The 14744-nt window shown below is 44.2% G+C and overlaps 1 protein-coding gene across 1 annotated transcript in view; it reads right to left on the bottom strand.

The window, feature by feature from the left end:
• The window catches only part of FUCA1 (alpha-L-fucosidase 1), a 113218-nt gene that overhangs the window by 57047 nt on the left and 41427 nt on the right, over positions 1–14744 (bottom strand). Inside the window, exon 4 of the mRNA XM_078680819.1 lies at positions 7753–7858. Coding sequence (XP_078536945.1) covers positions 7753–7858 — 106 coding nt within the window. The remainder of the gene's footprint in view (positions 1–7752; positions 7859–14744) is intronic.

The following is a 14744-nucleotide window of genomic DNA, read 5'->3' as shown; positions in this document are numbered from 1 at the left end:
CCAGATTTTGTCGAATGGAGAAGGTAGGTAAGAATGGCATTTTCCTGGCAAGTTGTAGGGTCTAAGTTCTTGGTAGCGCACCAAATGCAAACTTTTACACTTGAAGGCATATGCTAAACTGGCTGACAGCAGTTCGTTTAGCTTCCTTGAGGATGGCAATGCAGTCTTGTGGCAGGTTCAAGTGTCCATACTGCACTATCTCAGGAGACATGATGGAGGAGTGATTCAAGGAGGAGTGATTGGGGTGAACCATCTGGCCTCCAAACTTTGTCAGCAGGTCTGGTCTGCCTGGCAGCTTGAGATGTGGATGCTCTGACCAGTGAAGAAGGTCCATGATGCACCAGTGATGTGATTCTGGCTCTCGAGCAGGGCAACTTAGTGAGGACTGACGGATTAGTGGGATTGGCAGAATGGCATACAGAAATTTGCCGAACCAGTTGATCTATAGGGCATTCCCTAGAGTCCCCGGTTGGAAGTATCTCAAGGCAAAACCATGACATTGTTGTTTTCTGCTTTGGCAAACAAGTCGATGTGCGGAGTGCCACACAGCTTGACATTGTTGTGAAGGATCTATTCATGGTTTTCTTGCAGAACTTTGTTAACGCCATCAGCCTGAACATTTTGTACATCTGCGAGTTGAGTTGCCGTGATCCACAGGTTCCAGGCCTGGAGCTATTTCCAAATGTTCTGGGCTTTATGGGATAAGGGTCTGGACCTCGTTCCTCTCTGCTTGTTGAGGTAGCACATGGTGGTTGTATTGACTGGGTCTTGAATGACAGGCGAAAAGATGTTTGCGCTAGGTTGACTGCCCGGAGCTCAAGGAGATTGATATGATAGGTCATCTCTCGGAGACCATGTGCCCTGAATTTGAAGATGATCCATGTGGGCCCCCCACCCAAGTGGTGATGCATCTTTCACTATGTTCTGAGAAGGAACCTGTTGGGGAAAAGGTATCCTTTGAAGTAGGTTGGTTGGAGAGCACCACCATTTTACAAACTGCTTTGCATAAGGAGAGAGAATGATCTTCCAGTTGCCGGTCAATTGGTCCCACTGATTCTCAAGACACTCCTGAAGAGGACGCAAGTGGAGGTGTGCATTCGGAGTCAGGAATATACACGAGGCCATGGAGCAGAGGAGATAACACTGGCTTCACCTGGGAGATGAGACTTTCATGATAGAGTGACACTTCATACGGATTGATAAGTTTCTCCTCTCAAGAATAAACTCTTGTCTCCATGGTGTTGATGGAAGCCCCTAAATACTGTAGAGTCTATGTTGACTTGCTGTAGTTGTCCAATTGTAATGCACCTAGGCTTCCTGTGGAGAGAATGCCTTGATTAACCAAATGTCTCTGTAGGGGTAGACAAGGCTTCGAGGTTTCCTGAGGTGGGCAGTTACTACTACCATGCACGTCAAGAAAGTTCTGGGTGCTGACTTAAGGCCAAGTGGAAGAACTTGATATGGATAATGATCCTGCCCCATGACGAACATCAAGAATTTGTGATGTTTCTTGTCGACGGGTACATGAAAGTTCCCCACCAAAGTGGGTAACGGAAGAGGGGGGAGGAAGGGGGGAGGAAAGATTCATGGCTTGGAGCCTGTTGTCGGTTTACCCTCTTGGGCAGGATGTTGGGTAGGTCTTCCTCTAGGCTGCCTTTGCTGCTGCTGTTGAGAAGGTTGTTACTGGTGTGGTTGCTAATGACCTGGATACCAGTGAGTGGTTTAAACCCTCGGCGGGTAAAGCAGGCGCAGTTAGGGCTAGAAAGGATGTCTTCGTTCCTCAGGGCCTTTCTAGGATGACTGTTTTAAGAGTGTCCATTTCTTATTTCATGCTAGCCATCTCATCATCAGTGTGCCTGTCGAAGAGGGTAAAACCTGAGAATGGAAGATGGAGGATTCTCGGTTGACACATCTGTTTAAGAGTTTTAAGCCGGAGCCAAGAATGCCTACATAAGGCTACGTCGTGACAATATTCGTGTGTCGCCAACAAGGAGAAACAGCTGCGGCAAGGATGACCTGATTGGAAACCATGAGGGCCTAGTTGACTGTTTCTAGGATGTCTTGCGGTCGGCCCCTGGGAAGATCATCAACAAACTTTTGGATAGAGTCCCAGAGTGCACTATCATATCTGCCTAGGAGGTCAGCTGCACTGGCCGCGTTCCAGGTGGTTACAGCTGTGCTACAGAATTTGCGGCCTATGGAGTCCAGCTTCTTCCTCTCTTTATCAAGTGATACAGAGGAGGCAGGAATAGTTGCATGGTGTAGTTTGCCTGCTAATATGACCACTGAGTCGAGAGTTGGGTCTGAGCGGAGGAAGAGAGTATTCTGCTCAGGAGGTATATAATTTTTTTGTGGCCTCGACAGAGCAGATTTGGCCGATTCCAGAGTTAAACACAAACACATTGTTGGCCCTAAGAGGCCTGGCACTAAAGGAAGGAGTGTTCTTGGCGTTAATCGGTGGTGAAGCATCTCATATTTAATATAGACGTAGAAAGTGTAGGAACCGACATCTGTATATTGAGCTTTCCAGCTCCTCTTACCAGGACCTCCTGGAAGGTGGTGATGTCATCCACCTGAGAAATACGAGGTGCTGGATAAACTGACAATGTAGGCGAGTATCTTCCTGTAAAACTGGAGGAAGTATACCTAGAACAATGCCTAGATCTTGTATGTGATCTGTAATCTGGATCTTGATCGAGCTATAGGACTTCCATGACGAGAGCATCTGGAAGATGGACGGGACGAAGAACGCCTGGATCTGTGGCATCTTCTCTTCCTCCTTTTTCCTTCCTTTTCAGCCTCACTGATGCGACGGAAGCAAGCTGAAATCAGTCTAGGGTTGCTTATGTTCCCATTTGAAGGGGAACTGGTCTTGCATTTCAGACTGGACTGTTCCTATTTTAGCAACACAAAGGTTTATTTGCATATAGCGGATTTCGCTCTAGAGAGGCACATTGGGTGAAAAAACGGAGGACTAGGAGTTAATGCTGTCACTATAGAGGTCCAACTCTTCCTCATCAAAATAGCCAAGGAAGCAGAAAGGAGCTATCGTTAGCAGCAAGACTGACACAGAAAGAATGGTGCTTCCAAATATGGACTAGCAGGTAAGATTATAAATGACTGGCCCATTGGGAACGCGTTTGATGACTATTAGCAGCTTTTCAATAGCGATTTTACTTTGGCTAGGTTTTCAACTCTTTGAGCCCGAGACATTAAAGATCCAGTCGTTAACCCTGGCATTGATTCACACCTAATCTGTGTTTGAAGGAAAAGTTTGCATCTCCTACTAAACTCACTGATGGTTCTGCAGAGGTATAAAAAAATAGCCTTTAGAGATTTATAACAGGCTCTGTGAAGAGACGGAATAACCAGAGGAGTACGTTCCTCCAGCTCATATGCACCATCCACCAATCAACACTTCTTTTCTCTTAGTCAAACTCGTTGTCTCCATGCCAGTACAGAAGTTATGCACCTGAGCATGCTAGTTACGAAGCTCTCTTTTATTCTAAAGAAAATGCAGCCCAAAAGAATGAACTCTACAAGATCTGTTAACTTCGGGAGTACTCCCACTATTCAAATTCTTACACAAAATTACTCCTGCGCTCACCATCGACATGCCTTAGATCGATTATAGAAATGCTTTCTACACCAGTCTGTTGAAAGAAGCTGGTGAGAGACACAGCGGGCAGTACATTATGCCAGAGATTGCATCAATTAAAGAAAATCATTCAGTTTTTCTTTGATTTTCTTAACAGCCACCAACATTTGCGGGTGGTGCTAGAGTTCAGTTTCTTGTACAATATATTTTTTGTCATTTTCTGCTTATAAAATTTATTTAGCCCAATAAATAAAACGGTTGCACAACAAAAAAGTCTTTATGACCATGAGTATTCCTTGTTGTTCGTTTAGTTTTATTATTCTAACGCATTCTTGGCTCGTATCTCTCTGTATGCTTTAATAAAGTGCATACTTTTACTCTATAAAATTTGATCAACACGTTCTGTCAGACCTCATTAAGTATTGAAATTATTGGTGGTAGGATACTCAAAGAAAACAAGACGCACCACACAAAAATCCTCTTCATGAGAGGCTAGTAAATCCGGATAGAGCAGGTAACGACTACGAGGTTATCGGCCCCATTGGGAATTAGGAGGTCCGTTCCTGCGGACGCAACCAGTTTTCCCGCACATATTTTGGCTACTAAAAGCAGAATGAGTAATTGCCAAGGGAATCAGAACCAGATTTATAAATTCCTGGCAACTGCTCATTACTCAGGAGATTCCCGTGTGTTCAAACGGTAATCCCTCTCAATTCCACACCTTCTGAGTTGGGAATAAACACCTCCTGCACAGGAGTACTAATGAGGCTAATTATAGCATAACGTAAAGTCAAATCAATTCAAATACAGTTGGACAGTCTGACAAAATCAGGACTGCTGCTACCCTGAATAATTGGCCAATAGAACGCGACCGTGAATACCCAGCAGCGCTGGCTCATTATTAAGAGGGGGTTGGAAGAATGGCAGGGAAGGAGTTGTAGAGGCACAAGGAGCAGAGAATAACTTTTGATAGGAGCATAACAACGATAATAGCGAATTTGTTTTGTCGAAGGCCAAGAAAGACAGTAAGAGGGCTACAGTTGTGTTAAGGGGCAAACGCATTAAAGAGGAGAGGAGAACAAGCATAGCCAGCATGTTTTCTTATTGCTGCTCAAGGTTCACTAGAGTTCCCATCAGAACACTATTTTGTTAGCCATAGACAATACATTCCAGCATTTGCATAAAGTGATAGTAGATTAGAAATGTCAGTCAATCAGTACTATGACTTTATGATTGACCAGAGGATAAGTGTTAAAGCAGACTGCTGCTTGTGGAGCTTCATACCTAGTAGACTGGCCCGCACTGCTAGGCTGCCCTGGCAGGGCCTTAAGAGCATGGGTACCATTTAAAGCACAGGGATCACAACAGGAAAACAGACTGGTAGGGGGTTACAGTACTGTAGACCATTGCAACATCTCCTCCATCTCCCCATTGAGGAAATGCTACTGATCAGGAGGAAGAAAGACAATATGAGTGCCAATGCGGCATATGATGGATATAAAATACGAGAGAGGGGCCATGCTATGGGGAACAGCTACATGGTATAACTACTACGCTGAGAGGTTTTCACAAAATACTGTTTTAAAAAGATAGACCAATATTCAGTGACTAACTAGGTGCGATTTTGAGTAATTTTATACCAGAGTATTTTTGCTTAGTTTGTCCAAAGTAAATCGAATCCATAAATATAATAATGCACTTCCCAAGATTCACGATAGCTGTGCCTCCTTTCACTAGTGCTCACTATTAAGATTAGAAAGCATGTATTGACTCAAGGCTCGCTCCACTGACCTATAATGGCACAAAGGCTGCAAAACAATAGCCAATATATGGAAATAACGATTACCTGAGAGGCTACAAGGAGAACATATGATACTTTGCGTGTATATCTGCAATTGGACAGCATTAGCACTTTAGTGGGATGGGGCATCTGCGCTTTTAGTGGGGCAGTACAAGTCCTGCTTTGCAGAGCTGCTACATGCTTTTTCGGTCTCGCGTGGAGTACTGCGAACATGTGCAGTCGAGCTCGCGAGATTTTATATGTTAGAGCTACTTTCACTAGCGAGGGTTAAGCCCCGCCCCTCTTCTCCATTGGCTGGCATCCTAAACGGTGGCCAGCCATTGGAGAAGAGGTCCCAGTGACATTTTTCTTTCTCTTTTAGCCCAGTATTTTCAGACTGGGATCCTTGACTTCCTGCTGGCGTAAAAGCTTTCTTATATTCTTGATGGGGCCATCTGTTTTGCCCCATAAAGAAGATACGAAAGCTTTTACGACACCAGTAAGTCAGGCCAAGCCAGTCTGAAAAGGACGGCTCTAAAAGCGGAAAGTTGATGTCATCCCGAGCGCTTGTTATTTAAAGCCTGCCGTGTTTGCCTCTGCAGGTCGCTGGAGCCGTGCATGTGTGGGCTGGTCTGACGGAGACTGAGAGTGCGGAAGAGGCAGAGGCGGCGGCACACGGAGCTCGCTTCTCCAGGCTCGGACTGCCCCTGTGACTTGGATTTTACCAACCAGGACCGTCCGAGGGAAGGCGGGAGGACTCACACAGCACAGCCGGCGCCGGGGGCATGGGGGGGCAACACGGGGCTGGCTCTACACACGCTATGCCTGGCGGGGCTGGCGGCCCAGGAGCTGCTCCCACGCCTCAGCTTACAGTACGGTAAACCGGCTGCTCTCTGCCAGTGTTTGTATTAATGAGAGGGTTGGGGAGTTGGGGGTCATTTTAGTGTCTGCTTGCAGAAGCATGGCGTCTATGAAATGTAGTGTTTGTCATGCATCTTGCCAGCGGACCGCGTGGATTTGATTGTGCAGTTAGAGGGCGGTTTTTGCCGATCGTCACATAAACTTATGTTCTTGGCTCATGAGAATTCCGTTTTAGTCTTTACACTCCGTCCTATAAAATGATCAGGCTAATTGTTCACGGACGTATGTTTGTGGCATTAAATCATTGGGCTTTCAGAATTTTGGGCATGTTCATATTTCCATCATAACCTAATTGCTTGGTGTGGCGCATTATCACTTATTATTCATCCATTCCCATCATAACATCTTATTTCGTGGCTCATAGTTTGTAGGGACTTTTCTTTTATTTGTATTTAGGCAGAACGCTTTATTACATGATGACGTCGATATTTCCCGCTAGGCACAGTTCCATTTCCATCTCTTCCCTTTATTCTTTAAGTATTCAATTGTCGGACGCGACTGCGATACTTCACTGCATCATTCTTTGACTTTGGATTCACTACGGCACAGCTTTTACTTTGTCTATGAATCGATTTGCGGGATTTATGCTCAGAAACAAAGTGAGAAATTTTAACATGTAAGGAGTCGACTCACTAAGAGATTTTATCTTTTGATAAGGAGAGTCGCAACTACATACCTTCCTGGTCCGTATTTATACATGCTGCTTCAGACGATTAAGGTGAGCGTTGGTATTAGTCATCCACATTAAGGTAGGAAGTATATACAAGTGACTTGAAACGGACTATCTGCATGTTTTGATTTCAGTATTTCAGAATTAACAGTGGTATGGTGTTCGGGATAATTGCAACATTCTGCCAATGTTAAGGAGGTGAGCGACAGGGGTATTGGCGCAAATTAAGTCATGTGGTTATTGTATCAATACAGTTCGAATGGCTCATCATTAAATTTACTTTAAGGTTCAACGTGGCAGTTATCACGACGCATCTTTTTTAAGAGGTATTTATGTGATATATGTGTGTGTGTGTGTGGGGGGCTCTCTGTGTGCGTGGGTGCAAATGCAATAGGTCTCGCATTTGCGAGAGATTAAGCTATTGGCATTGTAAATGACAATTCCATTTTTTTTATCTGTTTTCAAAACAAACACATACATAAAAATGTTGTCATTTACAATGCCTAAAGCTCTAACTTTTTCAAAGGTGAGACCGTTGCATTGTAAATGCTTGTTTATCATACGAGCCTGCTTTAAAAAGGATGGGGGGGAGGGAGGAAGAGGGAGAGGGAGAGGGAGAGGGAGAGAGAGAGAGAGATTCACAACCCACATGGTTTCAAATGTATATTCTCAGATTATTTTCTGAAGCTGAAATAAAACTGGAGATTGCATTTGAGGAAATATTTAATATTTCAGAATATGCCCAACCGTAAGGGTTGTAAATCAAGCAAATGCATTCTGTACCTTCACTGGGCTATCGTTGTAAAGCCAGGATAAGAAATATGTTGAGTTCCAGTAAGTGTCTGGAGCCTCCCAGTCACCATCGGACCAGACCAGGTCTGGCAAGTACCTGGAAAACACAAATGTAAGGGTACATCATAAACTGCACCGTCCAGTTAATTACATATGCCCCATACACATTTAAACTTGGCTATTCAAAGCAAAGATCACTAAGTAAAGAGGAGATATGTCTTCTAAGCCAATGTGTGCTTACCTAGCAAGTTTTCTCCATACTGCCGACTGAACACAGACTCACACACAGCAAATGGTTCTACAACAGGGTGTAAATGTCAGTACAAAAACTGGTACTGATGGACTAGTGCCCCCTCCAATGTAATGCTCAACTGCGAAACAGAGTAGGTGTTAGAGAGGAGGCAAGCATACAAAACATCCAAACTAAATTGTGCGTCTAAGACACATGGGTCTCTCTCTTCCGCTGCTCTCCTACTAATATTACTAGTAGTTGATATGTTTTCTTGTTTCTGAGCTGCCCTGTCCCCACTCTGGACTCCCTATTCCTCCCTTTAAAGTGTTTCTCTACCATGTTTTACTCATCGACATCAGGGCAATACATGCTCATTAACAAGCATTGCCAATGCCAAACGGTCTGGTTTCAGGAGAATGTTGTATGGGAATGTGAAGCATTACCAGTAAATAGCATGGGATCTGATATGTATTTGTGTGGAAGCAAAGAACTGTACAATAATATTGGTTTAGGTTAAAAGGTTCGGTGACAGTTGCACTGTCAAACCAGATCTATACATCCATGTAGGTTAAGGACTACCCTCCTCCCATCTGTGCGGCTACCAGAGAAAGACACTTTAAATTATCTAGTTATCTAAGACACTTTAACAGCATTACAATGTCATTTATGTATCCCTGACATTTCAAACTTGGGTAAGTGAATAATATAAACAAAATAGATTTCATCCGTGAGGAGAGCAGGCATTTTTTTTTGTGGACGCACACAACTTCTACCCAATCAAAACGTATTACAGGCTCTCAACATGCAGGCTGAGCCAAAGCCCCTCTCTAGTGATACTCACATCACTGTCAAACCAGACCACAGAAACAGATAGCAATGGTAAGGACAACAAATAAAATGGGAAGTGATGAGTATATAGAACTATGCCACCTGCTTTTATCTGCTCTACTCTCACAGATGAGTTGAAACAACACCAAAAGAAGAATGGTCAATCAAGGAAGAGACCTACTGATTCAAACAAGCATTGGCATAGCCAAAAGGTCTCGCCTTTGAATGAATGAATGAATGAATGAAAATATTTGTAAAGCGCGCGATGGCCAAAACGGCTTCCTGGCGCTGGGAGCTCTAAAGAACCGGACAGACAGGGCCAGGAGGATTAGCGGGGGTAGGCCAGGGCAAACAGAAAAGTTTTTAGCGCTTTACGGAAGTGTGAAAAGATAGGGATCGAGCGCATAGAAAGAGGAAGAGAGTTCCAGAACCGGGGGGCAAGAACAGAGAAACGGGTTCCACCAGTGCGAGATTTGTGAAAACGGGGAACAGTGAGGAGGGCAGAAGATGATGAACGGAGAGTGCGGGCAGGGGTGTGAAGGGAAATCAGAGAATTGATGAAAGCCGGTGCAGAGTGATCAAGGGCCCGATAAACAAGGCACCCCAATTTGAACAAAGATCTCTGAAAAATGGGCAACCAATGAAGGGATTTGAGGACGGGAGTGATGTGATGGGTTTTGGGCAAGTGAAAGATGAGACGGGCGGCCTGATTTTGGATAGCTTGTAAGCGGCGGGATTCATAGGCAGGAATGCCAGCGAACAAGCTATTGCCATAATCAAGGCGGGAGGTAATAAGGGCAGAAATAATGATTTTAAGGGAGTCAAAAGAAAAGAAACGAGAGATTTTCCGGATCATCCGGAGGAAGAGAAAACAGGAGGACACCACGGCACTGACCTGGCCATGCATGGACAGGTCCTGTCTGACCTTTATGCCCAGAGTTTTAACGGAGGGGACGGGGGTGGGAGGAGGGCCAAGAATGGAAGGCCAGAAGGCAGGGGACCAAGGGCTGGATGAGCCGCCAATCAGGACAAGCCCAGTCTTATCTGGATTGAGCCTGAGGTGGTTGGCGCTCATCCACCCAGAAATAAAGACCATGGTAGAGTGAAAAAAGGATAGAGAGTGAGAAGAAGAGGAAAGATCGAAGACGAGCTGGAGGTCGTCAGCGTAGTTATACACAGAGACCCCCAGCTCAAGAAGGGAAGAGATAAGAGGGTGAATGTAGAGGTTGAAGAGAAGGGGAGAAAGGGAGGAACCTTGGGGAACCCCACAGGGCACCGGGAGGGGGGAAGCAGAAAAGCCAGGAAGGTGGACGGCTTGAGAACGACCTGTCAAAAAGGAAGTGATCCAGGAGAGGACAGAGCCTCGTATGCCCGCTGCGCTGACACGGTCCAAAAGAATGTTATGGTCGACCGTGTCAAACGCAGCGGACAAGTCGAGGAGGATCAAAGCTTGGGGAGAGTTGACGTCGGCCTTGGCTTTAAGCTCGTCAAGGACGGCTAACACCACGGTTTCGGTCGAATGAACCTTGTAAGTATTTAGCCATGCAGCACATTATCCTTGGTGCTGTGCCGCCATGAATTGAAGAGCTATATAATTACAGTACACTGGGTGATGCAGTCCTTAACTACTGTGACATTTTAGGTACAATTTCTTTGAAGCATCATTTTGCTGTGTTTATTATGAAAGTTATTAACTTTAGCCAAGTTTAGATTGTTAGAAAGTGTTACATATATATAGCGCTTACTACCCCTGACAAGGAGTTGCTATTAATTTGAGATCTATTTTGATCGGTCAGCACCGGCTGCCTCTTAAACTGAGCTATATTTTGTCAACCCAAACACATGACCAATAAGAACTGCTGACTTTCTTAGAACTCCACCGTCAAAGACATTTAAGGGCGGAAATTTACATGAAAAAGTAAATGACAGCAACAAACAATAAGTTTACAGAGTGTCTGTATAAATAGAAACTTTCTTTTCTTTAAGAGTTGCTGCATGTGGGGGTGTGGCTACGACGCCACGCAAGATGGCCGCGTTGTGCTGAACCTCCGCCTCACCGGACCTCTTCTTCATGGTTTCTGGTGTTTCCACGTCGTCTCCGTGAGCCTGCATGCATCGGAAAAGCTCCGGAATGTGAGCTGCCTCTAACGCGCCCACCTAATTGATTTTCTGTCAGCGCGTTATTTATTGCCAGCCCTTCGACATTGGAGCTTCCTGTGGCGCCATTTCACGGTGTTATCTTCCCTCACAGAACGAGCGCTTCACTTCACTGCGCAGAAAGAGGTTTGCCTATGTTTTTCTTCCCTTGAAATGCAAAATTCAGCAGTGGACTGCTTTTGCTTTAACACCTGAATATTCCTGTGCCTCTTTTTTATCGGTGCAATTTATATCAGGGAATTTGGAGGTCTGTCGTCACAGCATTATTTATGGCAATACCTTTGCTCCCTCGTTTAACAATACCAGCATGTGAATTCTTGCTGCATCATCCCTAGTAAACGAGTGGCAATTAACCCATGAATATTGGCAGACTACTGTTGCTGTAATTTTTCATCTGCCTTATGCCTTCTGTGAGAGCTCCAGACCAGCGTTTTTTCTCATGATTCTTCATACTGCAGAGCTCTAATGCCTATGAATTTCCTCTAATGCAGATTATTGCTTTAATAATAACATTCTGACTGTGCCTCATTTCCAACTGCGCAGTTCATCTCATGGAATATGGAGGACTGTCATATCACCATTGTTTATGGCTACATTACTGTGCCCTCCTGCTGCACCGTTCCCAGTAAATGTAATCCCTGAATATTGGCAGACTGCTCTTGCTGTAATTTTCATCTGTCTTATGCATTCTGTTAGAGCGCCAGACCAGCGTTATTTCTCATGAATCTTCATACTGCAGAGCTCTAATACCTGTGAACTTCCTCTAATGCAGTTCATTGCTTCAAAATAATCTTCTGCCAACGCATTGTCAATTTGCTACCAATGATGACCATCTTTCAGCTTGTCATCCCAACCCTTTACTGAATGTCTTATCCTCACGGAAGCGAATATGTAACTCATTGTTTGGCACTGGCTTCTACCTTCTGATGCTCCAGGATTCTAACTTCTCTTACATCCTCAAAGTCAAGTGACTATTTTGCGACCACTATAGTCTAGTGCGCATGCTAAATGTCATTCTGAGATGTGTGTTCCTCTCTTCATCATCAGCAGCAATTCCTCTGTGTAAATTGCATTTGCTACCCAACGGAGCTTTCTTCAGACGCTTTGCCACCTCAGCTCTACTCACTGACAGTGCACCAGTGCTGTTCTTCATAGTTTTTTACTGACTTTCTGTTTATTTCATTACGCCTCAGGCGCCTCATGATACGCTTTCCCTATTTGCCATGTTCAGCGCCCTCTCTCTTCAACATTGCCAGCGTTTACTACATGTGCAAGTGAATTATCAAACTTAGCTTTGCCTGTCTGATGTACGTTTTTGGATATCTAGTCTCAAACAGGAAATTCTCCACAGATATAGACTAGTTTACCTGCTAGCACAAGAATCATTTCTATGGTAAGGCTACGTAAGCCTCAATTTGTCTTCACGCCCTCTGTGAAAACTCTGGTGGGTTCTCCATCTGGTGCACCTAAGTCGAATTCCTCCATCAAAATGTCGACTCAAAAATCATCCTTGGCTCACTCATCTGCTGGTAAGCCCTCTTCACCGGCTACACCAGGCAAGCGCCTCAAACAAAATTCTCCTACACCAGAGGATAACCCCCCTGCCTCGCCTATTGATCAGATTTTGGAGGAACTACGAGCAATGCGTCCCTTTATTGAGAAGACGAGTACAGATATGCAGCTTCTGAAAGATAAGTGGGAATCCATGGATGCCCGAATTTCTACTGTTGAGCTCCATATTCCTGAACTTCAATCCAACACGCAACATATTGGGGCGTTGGAGAAGACTGTCCTCTCCCTACAAAAGCATACAGAAGATTTGGAAAATCGCAATAGGAGAAACAACCTCCGTATTTACAATTTGCCGGAAAATCTTGAGGGGGACAATCCAGTGACTTTCTTTACCACCTTCTTACCGAGACTCTTGGACTTGCCTCCTTCTACATCCATCAGTATACAGAGGGCCCATAGATTGGGCGCGAGAACTGACTCTTCTTCCAAACCTCGTGGAGTAATCATCCTCTTTTTGAAGTACACAGACCTCCTTTTGATTCTTTCAGCAGCAAGGAACAAAAAACAAGTGACTTGGCAAGATCAACTAGTCTACTTATCTCAAGATGTCTCCAATGTTACTGCCTCCAGACGTAAAGAATTTCTGGCTATGCGTCCTTCTCTACGTTCTATGGGAGCAAGATATGGCCTCTTTCACCCTTGTACTTTCAGAGTCACCTATCGGAACAAGACTTGGTCATTTCAGGAACCTGGAGAACTACTGAACTTTCTCCTATTACAAAATGAAGAAGGAATGGATGCCTCCTCCTCTGCTTCGACCAGTGGCTGAACTTTGGCTCTTGTTGTCTCCATATCTTGTTCTCTAGTAATCTTTCTCTGATTTCATGTTCCTCTCCGCATCACTTCTCTTATCCCTAAATATTCTCATTTTCCCTATCTCCTCTTTGATTGTCTCTCTCTTGCACCTCTTCCATTTACTTATTGTTCCTCTCCATATTCCAGTTCTATCTTTATGTCAAATGTCCCGTATGTATGTCAATAATTTCTCTTTTTTCCCCAGATGGATATATGTCGGACGCTTCCTTCACGATTTTATCCCATCCTGTATTCCTTTTTGTCCGGTTTTGGCGTGGTCCTGCTCCTGACCCTGGTTCGTCCGTCTTGTAACGCATCACCACCTCCCCACCTTCCCCTTTGTGTACTTCCCCCTCCAGGTATGTTTAATACAGTCATCCTTTTGGATTTGTACTGTCTTCTATGCCTTCTCTCTTTTCTTCCTTCTCCTTCCTTTGCTGCTCTTCTCTCCCTTTTCCTATCCCTCTCCCTTTCTCCCTTTCTTTTTCTTTTTCATCTTCTACCTATCCTTCCTTCTACCTTTTTGATGATCTACATGGTTCTTATTTACCTACAGTTTGAATTACTAAATATACAGTATGTTATTGCATTTTTCACTTTTGATAAATTTACTACTCTTTCACCTTCAAAGTTGTTTCATGGAATGTGAAAGGATTTAATCACCCTATCAAAAGGCAAAGAGTACTCTCACACTTATCTTCTTATAATCCAGATATTGCTCTTATTCAAGAAACCCATCTCTCAGATATTGAATCCTTAAAACTAAAACGATTGTGGGTTGGAACTGTTTTATTTTCTTCTGCTTCTCAAAAAAAGAACGGGGTGGCTATTTTGATTCATAAACGCCTCCAGTGTAAAGTATTGTTAGAAGAAAAAGACGATGAGGGGCGTTGGATTTTGGCTAAACTACTCATTAATGCTATCCCAATTACTGTGTTCAATGTTTACGGTCCCACATGTTTTGACTCGTCCTTTTGGCCCTCCATTACAGCGAAATGTATTCAATATAAAGAAGATTCTTTCCTACTAGGTGGAGATTGTAACCAGATCATTGACCCCTTTTTAGACCGTAAATCTTCTGTTCGTTTTTCCCCTCACAAACCACATAAACAGTTCCTTGACACTATCACTCAGACGCATCTTGTGGATTCATGGAGACTCACTCGCCCAGATGTTATGGATTTCTCCTTCTTCTCTCCTCCTCATGCTTCTTTCTCTCGTTTGGACTACATTTTTCTATCTTCATCTCTATCTCAACACCTTATCTCCTCTTCTATTGAACCTATTGTTATCTCTGACCATGCTCCTATTATTACTGTCTTTGACCTTCTTCCTCCCTACTCCTAAATCTTCTCGTTGGCGTTTCAACCCTTCTCTTCTTACTGATCCTCTCTTTTCC

The sequence above is a fragment of the Lissotriton helveticus genome, chromosome 3_1, assembly GCF_964261635.1.
Source record: "Lissotriton helveticus chromosome 3_1, aLisHel1.1, whole genome shotgun sequence".
Classification (NCBI taxonomy): Eukaryota; Metazoa; Chordata; class Amphibia; order Caudata; family Salamandridae; genus Lissotriton; species Lissotriton helveticus.
Note: the sequence above shows the minus strand (reverse complement) of the source record. Positions and strands in the feature narration are given on the sequence as shown.